The sequence below is a fragment of the Passer montanus genome, unplaced genomic scaffold, assembly GCF_014805655.1.
Source record: "Passer montanus isolate IOZ18808 unplaced genomic scaffold, ASM1480565v1 scaffold21, whole genome shotgun sequence".
Taxonomy (NCBI): domain Eukaryota; kingdom Metazoa; phylum Chordata; class Aves; order Passeriformes; family Passeridae; genus Passer; species Passer montanus.
This window is the reverse complement of record NW_024366703.1, coordinates 9472287-9491418: the sequence shown is the minus strand read 5'-3', so window position 1 is coordinate 9491418 and position 19132 is coordinate 9472287. Positions and strand designations below refer to the sequence as shown.

At 44.4% G+C, this 19132-nt stretch overlaps 1 protein-coding gene across 3 annotated transcripts in view; it reads left to right on the top strand.

The window, feature by feature from the left end:
• XPNPEP1 (X-prolyl aminopeptidase 1) overlaps positions 1 to 16716 on the top strand; it is a 30433-nt gene extending 13717 nt beyond the window's left edge. For all 3 annotated transcript variants that reach the window (XM_039709217.1, XM_039709218.1, XM_039709219.1), the window contains 13 exons: positions 1707 to 1788; positions 2713 to 2923; positions 5579 to 5668; positions 6965 to 7015; positions 8136 to 8194; positions 8865 to 8942; positions 9451 to 9522; positions 11132 to 11192; positions 12044 to 12113; positions 13229 to 13402; positions 14239 to 14315; positions 15002 to 15100; positions 16161 to 16716. In XM_039709217.1, the coding sequence (XP_039565151.1) occupies positions 1707 to 1788; positions 2713 to 2923; positions 5579 to 5668; positions 6965 to 7015; positions 8136 to 8194; positions 8865 to 8942; positions 9451 to 9522; positions 11132 to 11192; positions 12044 to 12113; positions 13229 to 13402; positions 14239 to 14315; positions 15002 to 15100; positions 16161 to 16289 (1253 nt within the window). In that variant the 3' untranslated portion in view covers positions 16290 to 16716. The remainder of the gene's footprint in view (positions 1 to 1706; positions 1789 to 2712; positions 2924 to 5578; positions 5669 to 6964; positions 7016 to 8135; positions 8195 to 8864; positions 8943 to 9450; positions 9523 to 11131; positions 11193 to 12043; positions 12114 to 13228; positions 13403 to 14238; positions 14316 to 15001; positions 15101 to 16160) is intronic.
• The last annotated feature ends 2416 nt before the right edge of the window (positions 16717 to 19132 follow it).

Genomic DNA, 19132 nt, shown 5'->3' with positions numbered 1-19132 from the left:
TTAAGTCAGTCTCTACCTCTCCAGTGTTCAGCCAATGCTTTGGTTAAAACAAGTATGTCAGGGCTCAACTTGTTTTTCCAGATCATTTCAACCCAGGGTCTCACTAGAGTCCCCTCTGTGTTTGGGGCCCCAGGGTGGCTGGGTCTCTACACCCTGGCTCCCAGCCCAGTGTGTAGGAAGGGAGAATGGCCAGAAACAGCAGTGATTTCCCCAGGACTGCTGTTCCTAGTACTGTGTGTCCTTTCTGCAGAAATCACCAGTGCACACACTGCTATAGGGGGAGTGTAACACTGGCAGGGTGTGAGTGCTGCTCATCCTGTGCCCCGTGTCAGATCTGGAAAGGTAGAAATGGGGGTGCTGTTTTCCTCACTCCAGCACTGCCAGCACAATGTCCCTGGCACTGGGTGAAGCCAACTTGATGAGGTCTGTGGGCTGTTCTGGATCTGGGACACTGAGCAAAGAGCTTTTTTCGTGAAAGAAGTACTTCTGAGAGGGGAGAATACGACTCCTCCCTGGGGAGGCCTGCATGAGCAGAGATTGTATGTCTCACCTTTTCAGGCGCATCTCCAATTAAATTAATGATAAATTGGTGCCCTGAGGTGGTTTCAGATTAAATGTCTCCAGCAAAGTGAAGCTTGGTTATGAATCAAGAGTGTTAAGATGAACCAGAGAAGGTCACGAGAGCAGCTCATTTTCGGGTGCCTGGGTGATTTCTTATCCTAAAGGGGGAAGGGGAGAAGTTGTTTTAATTTTATCTAATTCAGTTCACTGTATTAAACTCCAGACAAGTTTCTGGGGACAGAAAAAGAGCCACAAAGAAGATTATTGCCTTCTTACTGCATTGGGAGTTGGCTGAGTGAGGAAGTTTGTACCCATGCAGTAAAAAGTTCTTTGTGGCTCTTTCCTGCATTCAAGTGACCTACTGCTTCCCTGGAGAGAATTAAGCTGTATTTTTACTTTCATGGCAGAATTTGCACAGTTCGATGAATACAGTGCTGGGTTGTAATTTAGGACATGTTGGTTCTTTTCCCAGCTGTCCTGCTGGCTGGCCTTATTGGCTTGAGTAACTCATTTCAGCTAATTGGATACCCTGGAGTTTTTATTTGACCCTAAAATCAGGATTTTAGAGATGCTGGACATCTACTTCCCCTCTTGACTTTGTTTGGAGTTGTGTGGGATAAAATCTTTGTGAAAAACAGCTAAGACTGTACAGTCTGAATCTGAGATATTGGAAGGGCTCGAATGAGAGGCCTTTTTGGGGTATTGTAGTCTTGCCTATTGTGTCTTCCCTCAAATGTCAAAAGGATTGGAATGAAATGATAGTTTGTAACTTTGAAGTTTTCTAGCTGTTACAAAGTGAGCTTTTATTGCATTGCGCAGACCACAAAGGGGCAGACCCTACCTTTTGTGTCCTTGTTTTCCTTGCCTGTACCTGCTTTTTTCCAAGCCAGCCCTCCTTTAGAAGTTAAACACCAGTTTAAACACCCGGGAGTGTTCATACTGTGGTTCTGGTGCCATCTCCTGGCATAAATTTAGGATTGCCAGGAATGAAGCAGGCTGTGGGATGGCTGGCTGGGAGATGGACCCACAGCCTGCACCTGTGATGTCTCATTGCTTGCTTGTGTTTTTGTGAGATTATTTTTGGCTTTGTCTGATGTTGCAGAAGATGAACCAGGACTGTGATTCTTGGTGTTCTTATTTTCCAGGGCTCTTCAACCTTCGAGGCTCTGATGTTGAGTACAATCCTGTGTTTTTTGCATACGCCGTCATAGGAATGAACACAATCAGGTGCTTGAATTCCCTTCCTCTGTTCCCCAAGATGCATTTTTCTGGGGGAGACTGTTCTAGCAAAATATTTGTCTTTTCAAAAACACCTATGCTTGGGTACTTTAGTGTCCTTTCTGAGCTCTTTTGTCTCCAACATTAGTTACTCTCCTCCCCTGATCAGAGCTGGAGAGGCAGCCAAGAGCTCTGCTGCACTCCTCAGCGCCTTGGCTGGCTTGCTGGGTGACCTTGGGCTTGATGGCAGACTCCTGTCTGTCACCCTGAGATAATGTGTAGGGCCTTTGGGGATCTGGGTGAAATGTGGCTGGCCTGGACATTACAAAATTTAGGGGAAAATCTAATTGCTGAGTCACTTCAAAACTACAGGGACAGTGCAGGAAAGTTTCAGGGCTGGCTTATAACAGAAGGTTTCTTTCCTGTGACTGCCCCATACATTGATCCTCAGCAAGCATGGTTCCTTTGGAGGCACCTGTAAGCTGCTACCTAGATCCATCAGAGCTAAAACCTGGCTGGGTGATTGAGCTGAACTTTTCAACTCAGTGAAAGTGAGAGCAATGTGATACTTAGAACTACAGTAGCTTTTCTCTTTCCAGATGGTGCCCTTAAAAGTTAAGAGAGTGGCTGTTACTTGCCTCTGTTACTTTCCTGTTTCAAGCACAGTGGTGGGATGTAGCCATTTTGACTGTGTCATACAAATAGAAATGCTGTCAGTTCTTTCCTCTCATTGGGGTGGCACATCTTAATTTAAGTTGGGGTTTAAACTTTGTGAAAGCTGGTAGTTAAAATGACATAGGACAAAGTAGAGTGTATAATTCATCATTTCCTTTCTCCCTGAAATGTTTCCAGAATGGTTTTTCCTGCCCTCCTTTGCTCCAGCCACTGTTAGATGTGGTCTCACCTATTTGATCTCTCCAATTTGTTTCTCAGGCTCTTCATTGACGGTGACAGGATGATGGACCCAGCTGTGAGAGAGCACTTACAGCTTGACTCCACCCTGGAACCTGAGTTTAAGATCCAGGTGATGCCCTATGGATCTATCCTGTCGGAGCTGCAGGCTGTTGGTGCAGGCCTCTCACCCAAGGAGAAAGTGTGGCTCAGTGACAAAGCCAGCTATGCTCTGACTGAGGCCATTCCCAAGGTCAGTGGCCCTAGCAGGGGAAAATGCTTTTCTCTTTTCTGCTCATTGTGGTTAGGAAGGGTGTTAATGAGGGCAGCTGGCCTCAGTTTCCCCTCTGCCAAGCCCAGTGCAGGCTGGAGCTTGTGCAGAAGGGATCCAGCCATGCTGAGGTATCGAGGGGTTGATAATCCTGGGGTTGCTCCTGCTGGAGCTGCCCTTCCAGCTCGCTAAGCCGATTTATCCAAAGAATTGTCAGCTTAAGATAAAACAAGTGAGAGAGGGGAGGGAAGAGACAGCAGGATGAACTCAGGTCATTCTGCCCACGGGTGCAGCATCAGCCTCATGTGGACGAGCAGCAAGAACTGGAAACTTGCAGAAATTGAAGCAGGAAAGTTGAGCAGGACTTCTGGGAGAGTGCATTTGGCTTGATTTGAGTGTCTGAGGGTGGTTGCCCTTATTTAGTTCAGTGCCTTGAGGATATCAGGCAATATGTGATGCCCTTTACTGAAGGCAGGAGGGAGAAGATGACAGTTGTTGTAGCAGGGAATCTTGTGAGGACACAGATGACCTGCAGGCACTGGTTGTCCATGCACTTCTGCCGAGGGACAGTTGTAGTATCAGAACAATTTCTGCACAGCCATACAAGCTATGTCTTGCTATCCTTTTGAACTTGCTGTCTGGGAATCCCACTGTCCACCTAATATTTTAATAGCTATGAAAGATACCTGGGGAAGGACAAATAAACTGGTTTCCATGCTTCTTGTCTACATATCTTGTTTGCTAGAGATCACATTCTCTGGAATACCATCCAGTTTGCAGTGATGTTTAGTAACTAACAGATACTGTGAGTAAATATACTGGTTTTGTCCCTGTCCAGGGTTAAATCTTCAGACACCATCAATCTATTTCTAGGCCTCCTAATACAGAATACTGACAGCATAGTGTCTATGGAGCATTCAGGATAAATTGTTGTTCTTTTGACTTCAGAGTAGAAAGCCCTTTGTAGTTGCAGCCAATGGTCTATCCCCAGTTTGGGTAAGCTGCTGTAGTTGATTTATGTAGAGTATCCATATGAAGTACAGAAGGTCTGACCTAGAGAAAGGAGTATAATGAGTTGGAGTGACATTATTTACCCTGTGAGCACTGGAAATTTTGCCTGATACTGAGTCATTGCAGTGCTGCATGCCCTCTGTGTGCAGTGGGGAGAGTCCTTGTCTCAAGAGCTCTAGAAAGCAGGCAAAGAAGACTGAAATGTCTTGATTAAAAGCCACTTAGAGGGTCACTGAAAGAGCCAGAGTTTTTCTAGTTCCTCCCTGGCTCTCCACCACTTCAAAGCACTCCAGGCCAGTTGCTCAGCTGGTATGAAGAACACCAGTGCTGAAAGTCCATCTACTGTCTGTCTCCATCAGAGCCAAATATTGACACTGGCAAAAATCCATTCCGTTATTAAACACAGATCTGCAAACCCTTTACAGATTTGTTTACAGCTGCATGTAAATATACTTTTCACAGAAGATTAATAGTACTTACCAGTATCTGTAAAGGGCAAGCCAAACTAAGAATCTGACTATTTATCCTGACTGATAAAAGGACTTTTCTGACTTCCTTGTGACTTCTTCTGTAATTCCGTTTCTGCATTATGTAGTGTAGTTGTTTTGCTGTTTTTAAGTATTTGGAAATTGTAAACCTGTAGGATTTATGTGAATTTAGTCTTTGCAGAGGATCTACTGGGCCTTTCCTTGAATTTGAGTGATATATATTTGTATGCTGATGCATTTAAGGTAGGAAACAACATGTTGCTTGGGCTGTGCTTCTGTAGATGCTCATCCCACCTCCCCATATATATTAAGAGCAGAGAACTGTGCAAAATAATTGGTTCTTCTTCTGATGCCAAGTGTGGTGAGGTTTAGGCAAGTCATCTCAGCTGGTGAATTTCAGAAGATGTGCTAAAACCAGCCAAGCATTCCTGCTAATCTAAGGACAGCTGGTGTTTGAGGAAGTGTGCAGTAATAGAGGATCAGTTACTAGTTGTTAATGCAGGGTCACCCCATCCAAGCACAGGAAAGCTTTGTCTCAAACCACCAATGTAAGCTCCTTTCAGAACTGGCAGCATGTAAAGCTGAGCTTTGCAAAGGCCTTTCATGTTTCCTCAGTTCCTGATGTGTTTGTCAGAGCTGCTGATCATTAACAGTGGTGGTGCTCAGTGCTTGGTACCTGGCCTAGGTACCCTTTGCTCCTTGCTACTTGAGAATGACTGTCAGGTAACAAATCAAGGTGGCTTTTAGGTTGTTTCCACAGCCTTAGTTCTGCCATGGCATCGGGGATTAGTGTTTCTCATTGGCCTCTGGGCCTTCAGTGTCCATCAGCAGCAGGAATCTATGGCTCAGACATTGATATAGATATATGGTATTTAGGACATCCAGGTCTTCACCCTGCTTCATGACAAGCTGTTGTTTATTTCTTTGGATTTCCCTCTAGCTGTCCTTCCTTCAGTCAGGGACTGTTTCTCCTCTCTGTTCCCCAGTGCACTTAGCTGACTGTTGGCAACCAGCATCTCACAGTGCTGAAGGTTGAGAGAGGCTGCCAAAGTACAAATTGTGGCCAGGCTGAGTTATTAAATCTGTAGGATTATGTAGTCTGACTAATCCACAAGTAATCCCTGTCCTTCTGCTGCAGGCTTACCGATACCTCACCCCATATACCCCCATCTGCATTGCAAAGGCTGTGAAGAACGCAGCGGAAACAGAAGGCATGAGAAGAGCACACGTAAGTGAAGCCTTGAGTGTCTCCTTGCACATGGCAACAGGTTTGCTTTACTTTTAGGGAAAGAAATAACATTTTCCTTTCAGTTTTAATGTTTTGGATAAAAAGCAAATAAGAATTTGGATGGCAGGATAAAAAAGGTCTTCTGTCAGACATCTACTGCTGTTGAAGCAGGTTTTTTGCTTGTTTTGCATTCCCTTGAAGAACAACATTTGCAATAGTGTGAGGAAACAGCCTTGCTCTGTGGGAAGACTGTGAAGACTTGAGAAATGTTGTTTGCAGTGTGGGCCCTTAAAGGGATGTTGTTTCCCCTTTGCTAGTTCTGTTGTCTTTGTCAGTAGAGTCTTCAAATTGTTATCACTTGAATAAACACAGCCTAAATAACACACAGAAATTCTTCGACACATGGTGAAAAGCCCAGGCCAAGATGTTCAGAAGCAGCCAGTGTCCTCAAAGCACTCTCTTAGTCTTGTCATCAGGACACTGGAAATGGGGCTGATTTCCCAGGAAGCTTCATATTTTCAAACAAAGAATCTGCCTATAAAACAGGTTCATGGTGGAGCTGAACTTTTATCTTGTTTATCTCCTCTTAGTTTTCAAGCAGCAGTTTTTACAACAAGAGAAATGTGCCACTTGAAGCAGGGCTGGCAGTTCTGGGTTTGTCCCATATTTTCTGGAACTTCTCGGGAACCAGTACTTTCTATTTCAATGTTTTTCTCTCCCTGTTAGTTAAGGTGAAGTAAAAATAGTTGTACTGAGAAGAGGCACTTTGTCACCTGCTGCCTGAGGACAACTGTGCCTTGTTCTTGTACACATCTCCTGCTTCTTGCCCCTACATACTGCAAACACGTAGAAAAAAAAAAGAACAAAAAGGGGGTCGTAAGACAAGAGAGCCAGAAGCTGTGTGACAGAGACTGTGTGGTGGCTGTGTGCCCAAAGGACACATTCCCCTGTCACATCACCAGATGTGTCATGTGGTTGCCTTCTACCATCTGAGATGCAAGATCTTGGCTGCTAAAGCAAAATAGCCTTGAAAGTGATATGTGGGGTAAAGCTAGGCTTCACACAGTAAGATATGTCCCAGCAGTAATTATTAACATTCATTTAACTCTCCAGATAAATTTCCAGTGTTATATTAATTACAGGGTGCAAAACCTGAAAATACCTCTTGAATCATCTCTTAGTTTGTGTTTCTGAAACTTACAGGTTGAATTCTTTTGCATCAAAACCTGTTTATACTGAGGCTTGATAAATCTTTCTCCTTCTCAATTCCCTTTTCTTGTGCCTATTTTAACACAGATTAAAGATGCTGTTGCCCTGTGTGAGCTCTTTAACTGGCTGGAAAAAGAGGTATTGTATAACTTTTTTTAACTTGGAGGTTCTATTGCTGTGTAAAATTTTTTATTGGCATAAACTTTTTGTTAGTCTTTGTAGTGTCTTTACTAAAAGTGGGGAAACAGTTGGGGGTTTATCTGGTGGTTTGGGTTTTTTTGTGAGGATTTCAAACATTCTTTTATTCAAGGCTGAATTAATTTTTTTGAAAACATTCTCCCATTCATTTTATACAGACCAAAGCTCAAACAAGTGAGAAATTACCTGAGCAGGCTTAGTGTAGTGCTAATGCTGTCTTGTGCTGGTTTGGTAGTGTAAATCATGAAATAATATTCAACTTCATACAATACTTTGGAATTACTCTCATGATAATCAGTGTTGTCTGCCAGTATGAACAAATTTGGCATTTATGGATGGGAGGTGCAGTGAAAATGGGATATAAACAAGTTATTTGTGTATTCACTAGGTTAGAAGTATTCAGTGGATGTGCAGAGTGCCAAGTGTTACACAGCAACTTACTAAGCCATGCCACTGCATGTCTGAGTCTATTACTTTATTTATGGAGAGGACTTGATGACTTCCAGAAGGTGCCTCTTTACATGTCTGAGTACCTCAAGAAGACAGCCTCAGGGGTTATGAAACCTAGCTCTTGCCCTGCTTTGCCTATTTCCAGTCCAGGGGAAGTTGGGTCACAGGTTTGAATTTATCAAATCCCTAAAGTAAATTTTAACACACTTTGTTTTTTCTGCAACTGCTTCTATTCCTGATTTAAAAGCATAAGATTTTTAACAGCATGAGCTGTTAAAGAGAACTATATAACCTTAGTGTCACCTGACTGGGAGGAGATGTTGCCTTGTGAGATTTTGCCTGTGCACATCTCAGTGAAGTTAGTACTGCACTAACTGCTCCCTAGTCAGGGTTCAGCAATCCTGCTGTGTCTGTCTCCACTTCCTTCTTCTCAAATGCCCTGCACAATGTTGGTGGGTTTGTGTTTGTCATTACTGAGGAATGAGGACAGAAAACCTGGAAAGAAGCCACTTCCAGGGTTTCATAAGGCACAAGACGAGACCCAGTGTTAAAGCATATAGGGTTTTCTTTGCTTGTTTGCACTAATCCAACCCATGTCCTTGTCCACCAGGTCCCAAAGGGAACAGTAACAGAAATTATTGCGGCAGACAAAGCAGAGGAGTTCCGCAGGTAAAAAATAAATCTGCTCTGAGGAGGTTTTCTGGGTGACATTTTTTTATCCGTTGTTTTTATTTTATTCTTTAGAAATGCATCTCACTTGCAGATATATTTTACCTGAGGACCTTTACTAATGGATTTATTTGAAAACTTGAAAGAGTTTGGGAAGAATTGGGTCTCTTGGGAAATACAAGTCCCAGCCCACTGGATCCTGTCCACTTTCCTTTTGAGATAGCAATGAGGAGCACTGCAGGTTAGGACACTTAAATACAAAACAGTTGTTTCCTTACCACAGAGAAATTTATATTTCAAAGTCAGATTTCTTCCTCTTCTGATAGAGAAGGAGCACCATTTATTTTGAGAGTTACTCCCTTGTGTACATCAGCAGGACCTCTAAAATGCCTTTGAGTAAATAAATAACCAAGTAGAAATTGTTCAGCAGATCTCTTCCTGGGTGATTTGGGTTGTGAATTTTCTTCTAAGGAAAAAGTAGATCTGGAAAACAGATGGTTGGGAGAAGAGGGCTTCAAATTGTACATTTCTTCCTCTCAAATTTGCTTGTCCAGGTGTCTTTTAAGGCCAAGGGGAAGGATGAGGTGATGTGAAATTGAGCATGGGGCACTCTAGGTGTCTGGTGTGCTCTTCTCACTTGTGCTGTAGTGATCACAATCTTCTTTTTCAGTCAGCAGAAAGACTTTGTTGAGTTGAGTTTTGCTACCATATCAAGCACAGGTCCAAATGGAGCCATCATTCACTACAAGTAAGAGAAACACAGCTTTTCCTTTCAACCTTCAGCAAACATAGTTGGAATGATCTGTCTCACTTCCTCATGGAGTCACAACAGAGTACTCCAGGGAGATGTTGCTTGCTATCTTTCTTTACTCCTTACTAAGTAAAGATCTTTCCCTGCTGGCAGCATGCATGTATTATGATGCTGCTCTGCTCAGGGCCATAGAAAAGGGCTATTTTGGGGCTGGAAGTCTGGGAAAGATGAGTATGAAGTGCCACAACTATTCTGAAATACATCCAGAAACAGATGTTGAGGGTTTTGCTGGAAGCAGAAAAGCTCTGTACTGTGGTGCCATTTGCTGTATACAAATCCTCTCCTCAGTATGATCCCTGGCTCAGCATGTGTGGGATTTCCATCACTGCCACAAGAAATCAGAGCCAACACATCCAAGCTTGTAGTTAATATGGTTTCTGGACTGCAGATGTGGGCTGGAGACCTTAAAACTGTGGAACAAAAACCTTTGTGTTTAACTGAACAGGCCAGTTCCTGAGACCAACAGAACGCTGTCCGTGAACGAGATCTACCTCCTGGACTCAGGAGCACAGTACAAGTGAGTGGGTAAATGGTGCTGAACTGCCATGTGTTCTTTTCCTCATGACCTCTGCAGGGTCAGCTCACATTTGCCTTGGCAAGCAAGGCAGTCTGGAGGTTTGAGTAGACAGATCAGGGCTGCTGACAGGCCTTGCTTGGGTCAGGGACAAGATGTCAAAGTACAGTTCCCATCTGAGTCCCACCCAACCCCAGTGTGATGGGAGCTGTGCTTTAGCTGGTGGTTTTGGTATTAAGTTGCAGGGACAGGGAGCAGGCCTGACTGCCCTGGCTTAGCCTTGGGGTGCCTACTCAGCAGCCTGCACAGCTGGGTGAGGCACCTACCCTGCCAGGATCTGCCTTGTGGGCAGATTTGACTGATGCTGAGCTCAGGACAAGGTGGGGCAAAGAAGCAGGACAGCACTGCCCTGTGGTGCTCTCTGCCTTTTCAGAGAGACTGAGACTCGGGGATCCTCATCCCAGTGGCCACTTGGGTTTTTGGGAAGGCATCATGCCTGAAAACTCACTCAATGTTGTTTTGACAGTGCCATTCAGTGGCCTCAGTTCCTTTACTGTGGAACTCTTGACTCCATGGAAAATGAAAGGAGTGATGTTTTTAACCAGTGTAAATAGATGAGAAGTGGCTTGTTCAGGAAGATGCAGGACAAGCCTGGCTGCTCCTTTGAGATGGGCTTTGTCTTTAGAGCTATGCCTTTTTGTTATGTCAGTCAGGAAGAGCTTTGTAAAAGAACCATACAGACATCCTTTGATAAGATTTTTACAAGGAGATCTTTTTTCCTCTCCTCTGATGGCCTAATTAACGATTTCCTTAGTGCCACTATGAAAAGCAGCCCTTTGGATACAATGTAAGCTGGACATCAATGGCACTTACCACAGCATTGTGACAGGGGTGCTTTGCTTGTCCCTGCTGAGAAGTTAAACCGTGAGCTCTTTGTGCCCACAGCCTGTGTGCTCTGGGAAGAGCACAGAGACAGGAGTGAATGTTTCAAAGGGAACTCGTTATTTCAAGAGCCACTGTGTTTTTGACAGCAGGCTCAAAATGCTATTTGCAGAAGGAACTTAGAGCCAGGTTCTGACGTATTAGATTAACCCCTATCCAAATTCAGGATGATTTGCAGAAATCTTAGCACAAGACATCCTGAAGATGAAAGGGGTACTATCCCCCCTTACACTTCCCTTTTCCGAGCTGGTAGCTGTCATTTTTACACAAGTGTGTTTTAAAGCTGTTATGAATTGTCTTCCATACAAATAGGCTGAATTTGGCCTGTTCTCAATGGACAGGTACCTGTTGCTAAACCTCAAATTAGCATCGTTTTTATAAGCAATTTAGATTCTAATTTGGGAAGAGCTCTGGGATGCTTGTGATTGAAAGATAACAGTGTGAATTGTAAATCATTATTGCTACATCTGGGGCATTGTGTTCAGGAATTTTTGAGATTAGGAGCAGTTACATCATCAGCCTTGTGCAGCCCAGAGCAGATGACTTTATCCATTTATGAGCTTGGTTGGTTTGCTGCAGTATGACTGGGTTTCCTGTGCATTCTCACTTTGATCTTTCTTTTTTCCCCATCCCTTTGGTTCCTGCATCTTTGCTTTGTTTGCTTCTGAAGAGATGGTACAACAGATGTGACCAGGACAATGCATTTTGGCACACCATCAGCCTATGAAAAGGTAAGTTGGGATCACAGTGTGGTTTGTGATCTGACCCTTATTATTGGAGATACTTAAATTAGTAATGTGCTTTATTGCTATGCAGTCAAAGTTCTCTGTTGAGTTACCTTTTATTTACCAGTATGTGGCAGCATTTGGATAAGGACTGAAAAGGAGACTATCGTACTTCAGACTTCCAAAACATAAACTGTTTTAGAGAATTGACACCTTTCTGTCTTAAAATGCACAGCTGTCATCTGCAAAATAACATGTTTCCTCTAAGAAATAAGAAAATCAGCAGACTGAGGATAAACATTGCTAGTTTGTCCAATAAGGGAACCAGGGGGTTCTAATTTAGTGCAAAGCTCAGTGTCTGATACAAGGCTCCAGTCAGATTGTGCCTAGTGTATGATATAAAAAATCAGTCTCAGACTTACCTGAAAAGGTCTGTGTTTGAAATTTAGCAATGTAATTTTGTTTATTTTAAATTGCTTCTTTAATTTTTTATTAGTCTTAACTAAAACTAATTTCATTATTATAGTTCACTTAGTGACAAAAATATGCTGTAGGATATGCCCAGGAAGTAAAAGTAGAGCCACAAAGAGAATCGGTCATGTAGGTCAGGTGAATGCTGCTGCTAAACCTGCAGTCTGAGTTTGTGATAGTCTCTCTGTAGTTACTGGAGAGGGATCTTCAGAGTGATGTAAACTCCTTCTGCTCACGGTTTGCTTTGGCATTACCAGCCAAAGAGCATGAGCAAGTTTTTCCATATCCTTTGCAATTGGCTACAGGATGCATCCTCTCTTTTCCTTCTTGGGGAATACAAAGCTTTTCCTTTCCCTCTTTACTTATGGCACACATTTCTTTGACAGGAATGCTTCACATATGTCCTGAAGGGACATATAGCTGTGAGTGCTGCCATCTTCCCAAATGGAACCAAAGGTGGGTTGGTGAGTTGGAGTGTTTTGACCTCTGAAGAACCATTAAGTGGTCTGAGAACAGCGTTATGATTGACAGGTCTAGGCAGATCAGGCAGATGTTGATATAACTGTCTGTTTCCATCACAAGATTTTGGATTCTGGATTGCTGATGCCTTCTGTCTCAGCATCAACCAGTGCTGAAAATTCTGAGGCAAGCAGTCTGAAGGATTTTGGAAGTGCTCTGGCTCTAGGGTGGTAGTGACTTCCATCAGTTAGTGGTGCTCTAACACATGTGCTTGGAGGTTGTCTTTATTCTTTACTAATGGCCCTATCAAAGTGAGAAGTGACTTTCCAGCTTCATAAGGACTGGCTAATTCTCTTCCAGTTACTGTGGAATCTCTTGTATCAGTGGGAAAATGCATGGGAATATGACACACAAAGGAGCTGTTTTGTGCAGGAAAAGTTGTGGCATATCATCCACCTCTGGTGAATTTGTTACAGGGTTATTTTATCCCCACACCTCATACAAAACCAGCTCTTTTTAGAGATTTCTTCAGTTTGCATTCTTGGGAAGGCAAGTTAAAAGCAGCTGCACAGTGCTATGAGAAACCCAAACTGAAACTGAAGGGTGTCTGAACTTGGTTACATGGGCTTGGTGTTCACATGTGGGCAACAGAAATTCTGTTGAATTGTTGAAGCTGTGTGAAAAGAGTGGCCTTCCAAGTAAAAAGCCTGGCTGATTAGTCCACCAAATACAGTTGGCAGATCTCCTATTTTCAGTTAAATTAGTGCAGTTCCTTTTAAGACCAGTACTGAATTTTCTGTGGGACTTTTAACCATTAGATTCTTTCCTGAAAACGTCTTTGTTTTCTTGAAGACCTGTGTAATGGAAGAGAGAAGGATTCTTTAGCTGTAAAGGGGATTGAATATCAGAATTGTCAAATTTGCCCTGTGACTTCTAGCCATCCAATGACTTGCTTTCTTTGTGGGTGATGAGCCTTTTTGATGGGGTGGTGGTAGGTTTTGTTTGTTTGTTTTCCTTTTTGTATGTTTTCCAGGTTTGAACCTTCAGCATGATTATCAGTGTCTCTGAGGGAGCCTGACTTGATTGAATTCTTTCTCCTTGTCTGTCCACAGGTCACCTTCTAGACTCCTTTGCCCGCTCTGCCTTGTGGGACTGTGGCCTGGATTACCTGCATGGGACAGGACATGGAGTTGGTGCTTTCCTAAATGTGCACGAGGGTCCTTGTGGCATTAGCTACAAAACCTTTGCAGACGAGCCCTTGGAGGCTGGCATGATTGTCTCTGATGGTATTTAACACTGGGAGATTCTCTCTGGTCACTGGGGAGGGTCCAAGCTCTTCAAGATGCAGAGAGAATAATTGTGACTGATGTAAAGGAAAGGCTGGATCAAAAGCTCTAGGCCTGCCTCCTCAGCTGGCTGTTTTAGTTGTCATTTAAGCTCTCTAGGTAAAGACCCTCACATTAGCTTTTCACCTTCCATGAAGCACCTTTGCAATGGGGTGCTGCAGGGCTGCTTCCTGCTCTCTACAGCACGGGCCTTGGAAGAGCTCTGCTGACCAGCTGGCTCTGGCATACTCTGGAAGAACTGGCTGCAGTACAAGGTGGACACCAAGCTTTCAGGAGCTAATCCTGTCTTTGCTATGGGCTATTTGAGGCAGCTGTTAAATCTTTGCACGCCTTATTCTTCCAGTAGTAAATTAACAGCCTGCTGGGGTTTGCTGAGAGACTTACATTCCTTCAGGGCTGCAAAGTCCTCTCAGGAAGTCAGGGAGACAGTGTCTAAAAGAGTGTTTTGAGGAAGGGGTTACCCACCTGCTTTTCTTGAAGACATTCATATTTTCAGAGTTTCTGGTATTTAAACACAAGTATTCTGTGCTCTCTCTTGAATTCCAAGGAGATTCTGAAGCTTGAGGGCTGTCTGTCTTGTTCCTTCTGCTGTCACCTTGCTCGGGGCTTCTGTGCAAATTTAGTAGCGTCAGAAATTTGCCTCTGTGGTTGCCTGATGTCAAGATTGCTTAGTGACTTCAGTGGGCTGAAGACGTAGAGGGGAAGCTTGGCCATAGGGAATAAGTACTTGCAGAGTGCAGCAATGTGGCTTAGTTAATTACTGTCTGTTTCTGCAGAGCCTGGCTATTATGAAGATGGGTCCTTTGGGATCCGAATAGAAAACGTTGTCCTCGTCATCCCTGCTGAAACCAAGGTGAATGACCTGCTCAAGATGCACCTTGCTTCATGACTTGCTGACTATAAAACTTAAAGTACTGGAACTTGATGTGGGGCCATGCTGCAGACAGTTAAATCCTGCTCAAGATTCCTGGTCTCCAAAACTCCTTATTGATGAGCACTGGTTCTAAATCTCCCTTGATAATGGGAGCACAGAAGACAATTTTGCTTCTGCAGAGTTTCCACGGGTTGAAAAGTGTGTGTGAGAGTTGTTTTAAATTGTTTTCTGTTTCTGTGTTGAAGCATCTTTATTCAGCCCCTTGGAGTCATTGCTGTAGAATTGGTTGATCTCAAGTTGGGATTTTCCTCTGTGGCAGGGAGCCATCAGTGGCAGTAGAAACAAAACTATGGGCAGATTTTGACATTATAGTTGCCAGTCTGGCTGGGTTATGCTTTTAGAAATGTCAGACTGAAAATGATCATGTAGTCATCAAGCTGAAGTCCTGTACAATTTTCACCTTTAGAAAGGGACCATTGAAGGAAGTAACTATGGCTTATATTGAGATTCTTTGCTTGAGCTGTAAGAAAAATGGTGCTGTAAATTGCTACCCTCTCATCTGAATGTTGCCTTGGTTATTCTGTAGTGATGACATAACCAAGGAGTAAGTGTAATCAGGGTGGAGCTGTTTCTAAAATTGTACAATCTCTGTCTTTCTGCTGCAGTACAATTTCAAAAACAGAGGCAGCCTGACCTTTGAACCCTTAACCCTGGTTCCAATCCAGACGAAAATGATTGATGTTAATTTGCTGACAGAAAAGGAGGTAAGTAAAACAGGTTTGCATTGCCTTCTTTGCACTAGAACCAGCTTATTTTGTTCTGTTTGCTAGAACCACTGGCCATTGTTCCATTTCATAGATCCAGAGAGCAATCCTGAGCACTCTGACTTATTTTTAAGCTTGACCCACTTTGAAGTGGGGGGGGAACTAAACCAGCTTTTCAGTCAACGTTCTTCCAGTCTATGTTATATGATGAAGACAGTGAGGATCCCACCAATTATGTAATTATGTTGTGGTAGTTCCCTTAATAGGATACTTGCTGCTATCATCTCTTTTCCTACTCCTGCCTTGATTTGCTTCTGGCAAATGTTTGTCTTACCATGCTGTCTCCCCAAGGACTGTAGTGGTGACTGTCCCATCTCATTGTCTGCATCTGCTTGTCACCAGCCCTGTTCAGGCACATCCCATTGCTCAGCCCACATGAACTCTGAGCGGCCTTCTCTGATACCTGCTCAGCAGCATTTATTTCTGAACAGCTTCATACTTTAAGCTTTCTGTTTAAGTCTCCCACTACCTTCTCCATGGCATATTTCATCCTGTTTTTCTACTATACTCCTTATTTTACCTCAGCACATCCTTCTTTTTGGAATGATAACCCTGTTTTACATTTCCATTTGCTGAATAGAGATGTGAAGGGTACCAAGATCTGCCCTAGGGTTGCCTGTTCAGATCAATAGGGCAGCTTGTGCCTCAGGAGTGCATTGTCCAGTTACAATTTTGCAAAGCTATTTATTAAGTTGTGCCAAGGTAGCTATTCAGACTTGCTGGAGGCAGTGATTTGCAGAGACTTTACTTGTCAGCCGAATTGACCCTTGGCTCCTCTGAAAACCCAGGATGAATTCCTTCAGTTCCTACCCTCACCAAATTTACAAGTCACTTCCACATAACAGAGATCTGTCTCTTCAGGACAGGATTCCAGCCCAGCCTAACAGCTCAGACCCAAAGAGCACAAGGGCCTACAAATGTTTTTGGCTGTACATAACTTGTAAGGTCGCGAACTCTCTTCTGTGTTCATGCTGAATGTCCTGCCCCTCCCTTTCTGCAGTGTAACTGGGTGAACGAGTACCATCAGAAGTGCAGGGAGGTGGTGGGAGCAGAGCTGGAGAGGCAAGGCCGGCACGAAGCTCTGCGGTGGCTCCTCCGGGAGACAGAGCCTCTGGCCCGAGGGCAGTAGCACCAGCACTGGAGTGTGGAACATCAGCACAGCTCCTGTTCCTGCGCCTGCGTCTTCCTGCAGCTCGGCACCACTGGGAGGACGTTCTTCAATAAGCATTTGGAAATCGGGAAGGGATTTTGTGTAGTGTTTCTTGCCCCGCAGCACGTGTGGGTAATGTGGGGCTGAGGAGGGTTACTGTCTGAATAAGTGTTTTGGGGGGAGGGATTGAGCATAGAAAACAAACAATAAATAAGCACGTTGCCTTTGAAACAGAGGTCTTATTTCAATAATGGTTCTAAGAGGCAATACTGGAATATTTTATACTGTCTGGTTTTTCACTGTGAAAACTCAGTATTTTTGCATACTTGGGTTCCAGTTGCTAAGATGTTATCCACACAGCAGGACTGATTACTGAATAAAAGATTCCAATCCGCTGTTTGCTCCATCTGTCTTCTCTTGCAGTCAGTGATGTGTTGGGTTTGGCAGCTTGAAGAAGGACAGGAACCTCATCTTTCCACCCTTATGTGTGCATCTAACTCAGGGAACAAATATGTTTAGGACTGCCTGGTGCCAGGCGCTGGGCAGAGGTTATGGAGACAGCAGGCAGGAGCAGTCAGTTCTGATTTGTGACAGGTCCTGCAAGGATATGGAGACACTTGGCAGAGGTTTGTGTGTGCAGAGCGCCCAGGCCAGTACTTCTGTCTATTGTTATGTCTTACTGAGTGCTTGTATAGCCCATGGCAGTGCAGGATGCGTGGGCAGTATCATGGAATTGCAGCTCTTCCTGGACACAAAGCAATTAGTAAGTTAAAATAAATAAATATGCCCACAATGGACAAGGGACGAACGCCCCGGCAGGGTCTGGCCGGGCGCAGCGTCACCTCGTGGCCGAGCCAGGTAGTGCGGGCTGAGCGGATTCCTCGGGCTCCCTGCGAGTGTTTGATCCAATCCCCGCTTCAGTATCCGATAATAAAGGAGCAATCGGGAACAGAAAACCAAATTCGTGATGTTTTAAAGAAATTTTCTGAGCAAACGGAAATGTTTGTGTGCATAGTTTTCTTTCCCTCTTCCCCCCCACCCGCAGGTGTTTTTTTTTCCAAGAAGGTGATAAAACGGAGGTGCAGTAAGTGCTTTAAAAGGTCAATATCACCCCTCAGCCACTGCAGACAGGTACATGTATTTAAATAGTCAAGTGGTTTCTCACCACCCGCTGGAAACAGCAGCTTTCAGCTCAGCTGTGTCTACATAAACCCAGCTCACACCTCAACCTCTCCCAGGTGTCTCTCGAGTATGAAAACAACGGGCAGAACCTTTCTGCTGAAGGAGCCTGGTGCCCCTGTGAGCACAGGGTCAAAGGACGAGTGCGGGATCTCCACACAGGCTGTGCTGTGACAAGGCAGGTTTTTCCCAGGAAAATCCGTGTGTGCTCGGTGGGGCTGAGCTCGGGCTGCTGGCAGCCTCCCCGGGGCTGCTCTTTGGGCAGGGCTGGGAGCTCCAGCAGACTCTGCCCTTGCTGTGGGCCTGTGGGGCTGCGCTGCTCACCCGGGTGCTCCCGAGGTGATTCAGCATCCCCGACCTGCCGGCAGTGACCCAGCTGGGAAAGGTCTCTCTTCAAGTGTAAGGGCAGGTGTTTCCCACAGGAAAGTGGAAGAGGAGGATTTCTACCAAACAGAGAAACGCAGAAGCTAGGGACACTTTTGTCCCTGTAGCCTAAAGCCAGTGTGGCTGGCTTGGACACTTTTCTTTCCACCAAAAGGAGTTTTCTAGGTGTGAATAGCCTTATTAGACCTTTTCCCCACCTCAATACCCTCCTTGCAGCCAGATGCCACTCTGGGACCATTCCCTAACAGATCACAGAAATTCATGGCTCATTCCCATCCCAAAGCCTCTCCTGCTCAGGGTCAGAGGTAGGACAACCCATGATTGTGTTCTGCTCTAGGCACCAGTTCTGGAGTGTCATCAGATCCCTCCCACCATTCACTCCCCAGCCCATCCTCCCTCCCCACACAACCCTGTGGGCTTTCCTTGCAGGGAATCTGACACCAGCTCTTGGTCACAGCTTGGACATCTTTCCCCTTTCTTGGGTTTGGCACTCCAGCAGGGGCACACGGTGTTTCATAGGGCAGGGCTGTGACACGCATTCCTAGCTAAGGCATTTATCTCTCTCCCTATTCAGCCCTCGAAAACACTACCTTTTATATCCTGTCCTGTCTGAGCTTTAGGTTTCCAATGGAAATTAAACTTAGTTTAGAAAAGTTTTTAGAAAATATTATCTTCTTTTCCTTTTATCAGGTTTTGATTTATTCCATTTAGTGCCTTCTTTCCCTGAGTTGTCTCTCCCTTCCCTTCTCCTGGTGGAAGGAAAAATTTAAGGAAGAAAGAAGCAAGGAAAAATGGAATGGAATCCAATGCCACGTTTAGGGGTTTTATTTTTGTGTGAACCATGCACAGAAATAGCCAAAAAAAAAAATGTTCTTCAAATGAAAAAAAATTATTTAATTCTGGGGAAAAAAAGTCTATAGAGGCTTTTGTTGTTGTTGTGGGAAAGCAGGAAGGAAGGAAGGAAGGGGCATTTTCAATAACAACATACTCAATGGTCTATTTTCAAACCATTTTGTTTTGTAGTACTTTTAACCTAGTGGGCATCTTGTAGCTTTAGATCATGCTGCAAAGCACATTTCTGTGCTGTGTGATAGCATCTCCTACAGGGGTGTTTGTGGGTTCAGCCCATCCAACCCTATCCTTGCACCAACCCAGGAGCTTGGTGGCTGTACCTCAGCACCACCACGTGATCCTGTTTCTACCCTTGGGACACGACCTCAGCAAATGCAAATCATACTTGAGGTCCATGTGGCCACCCT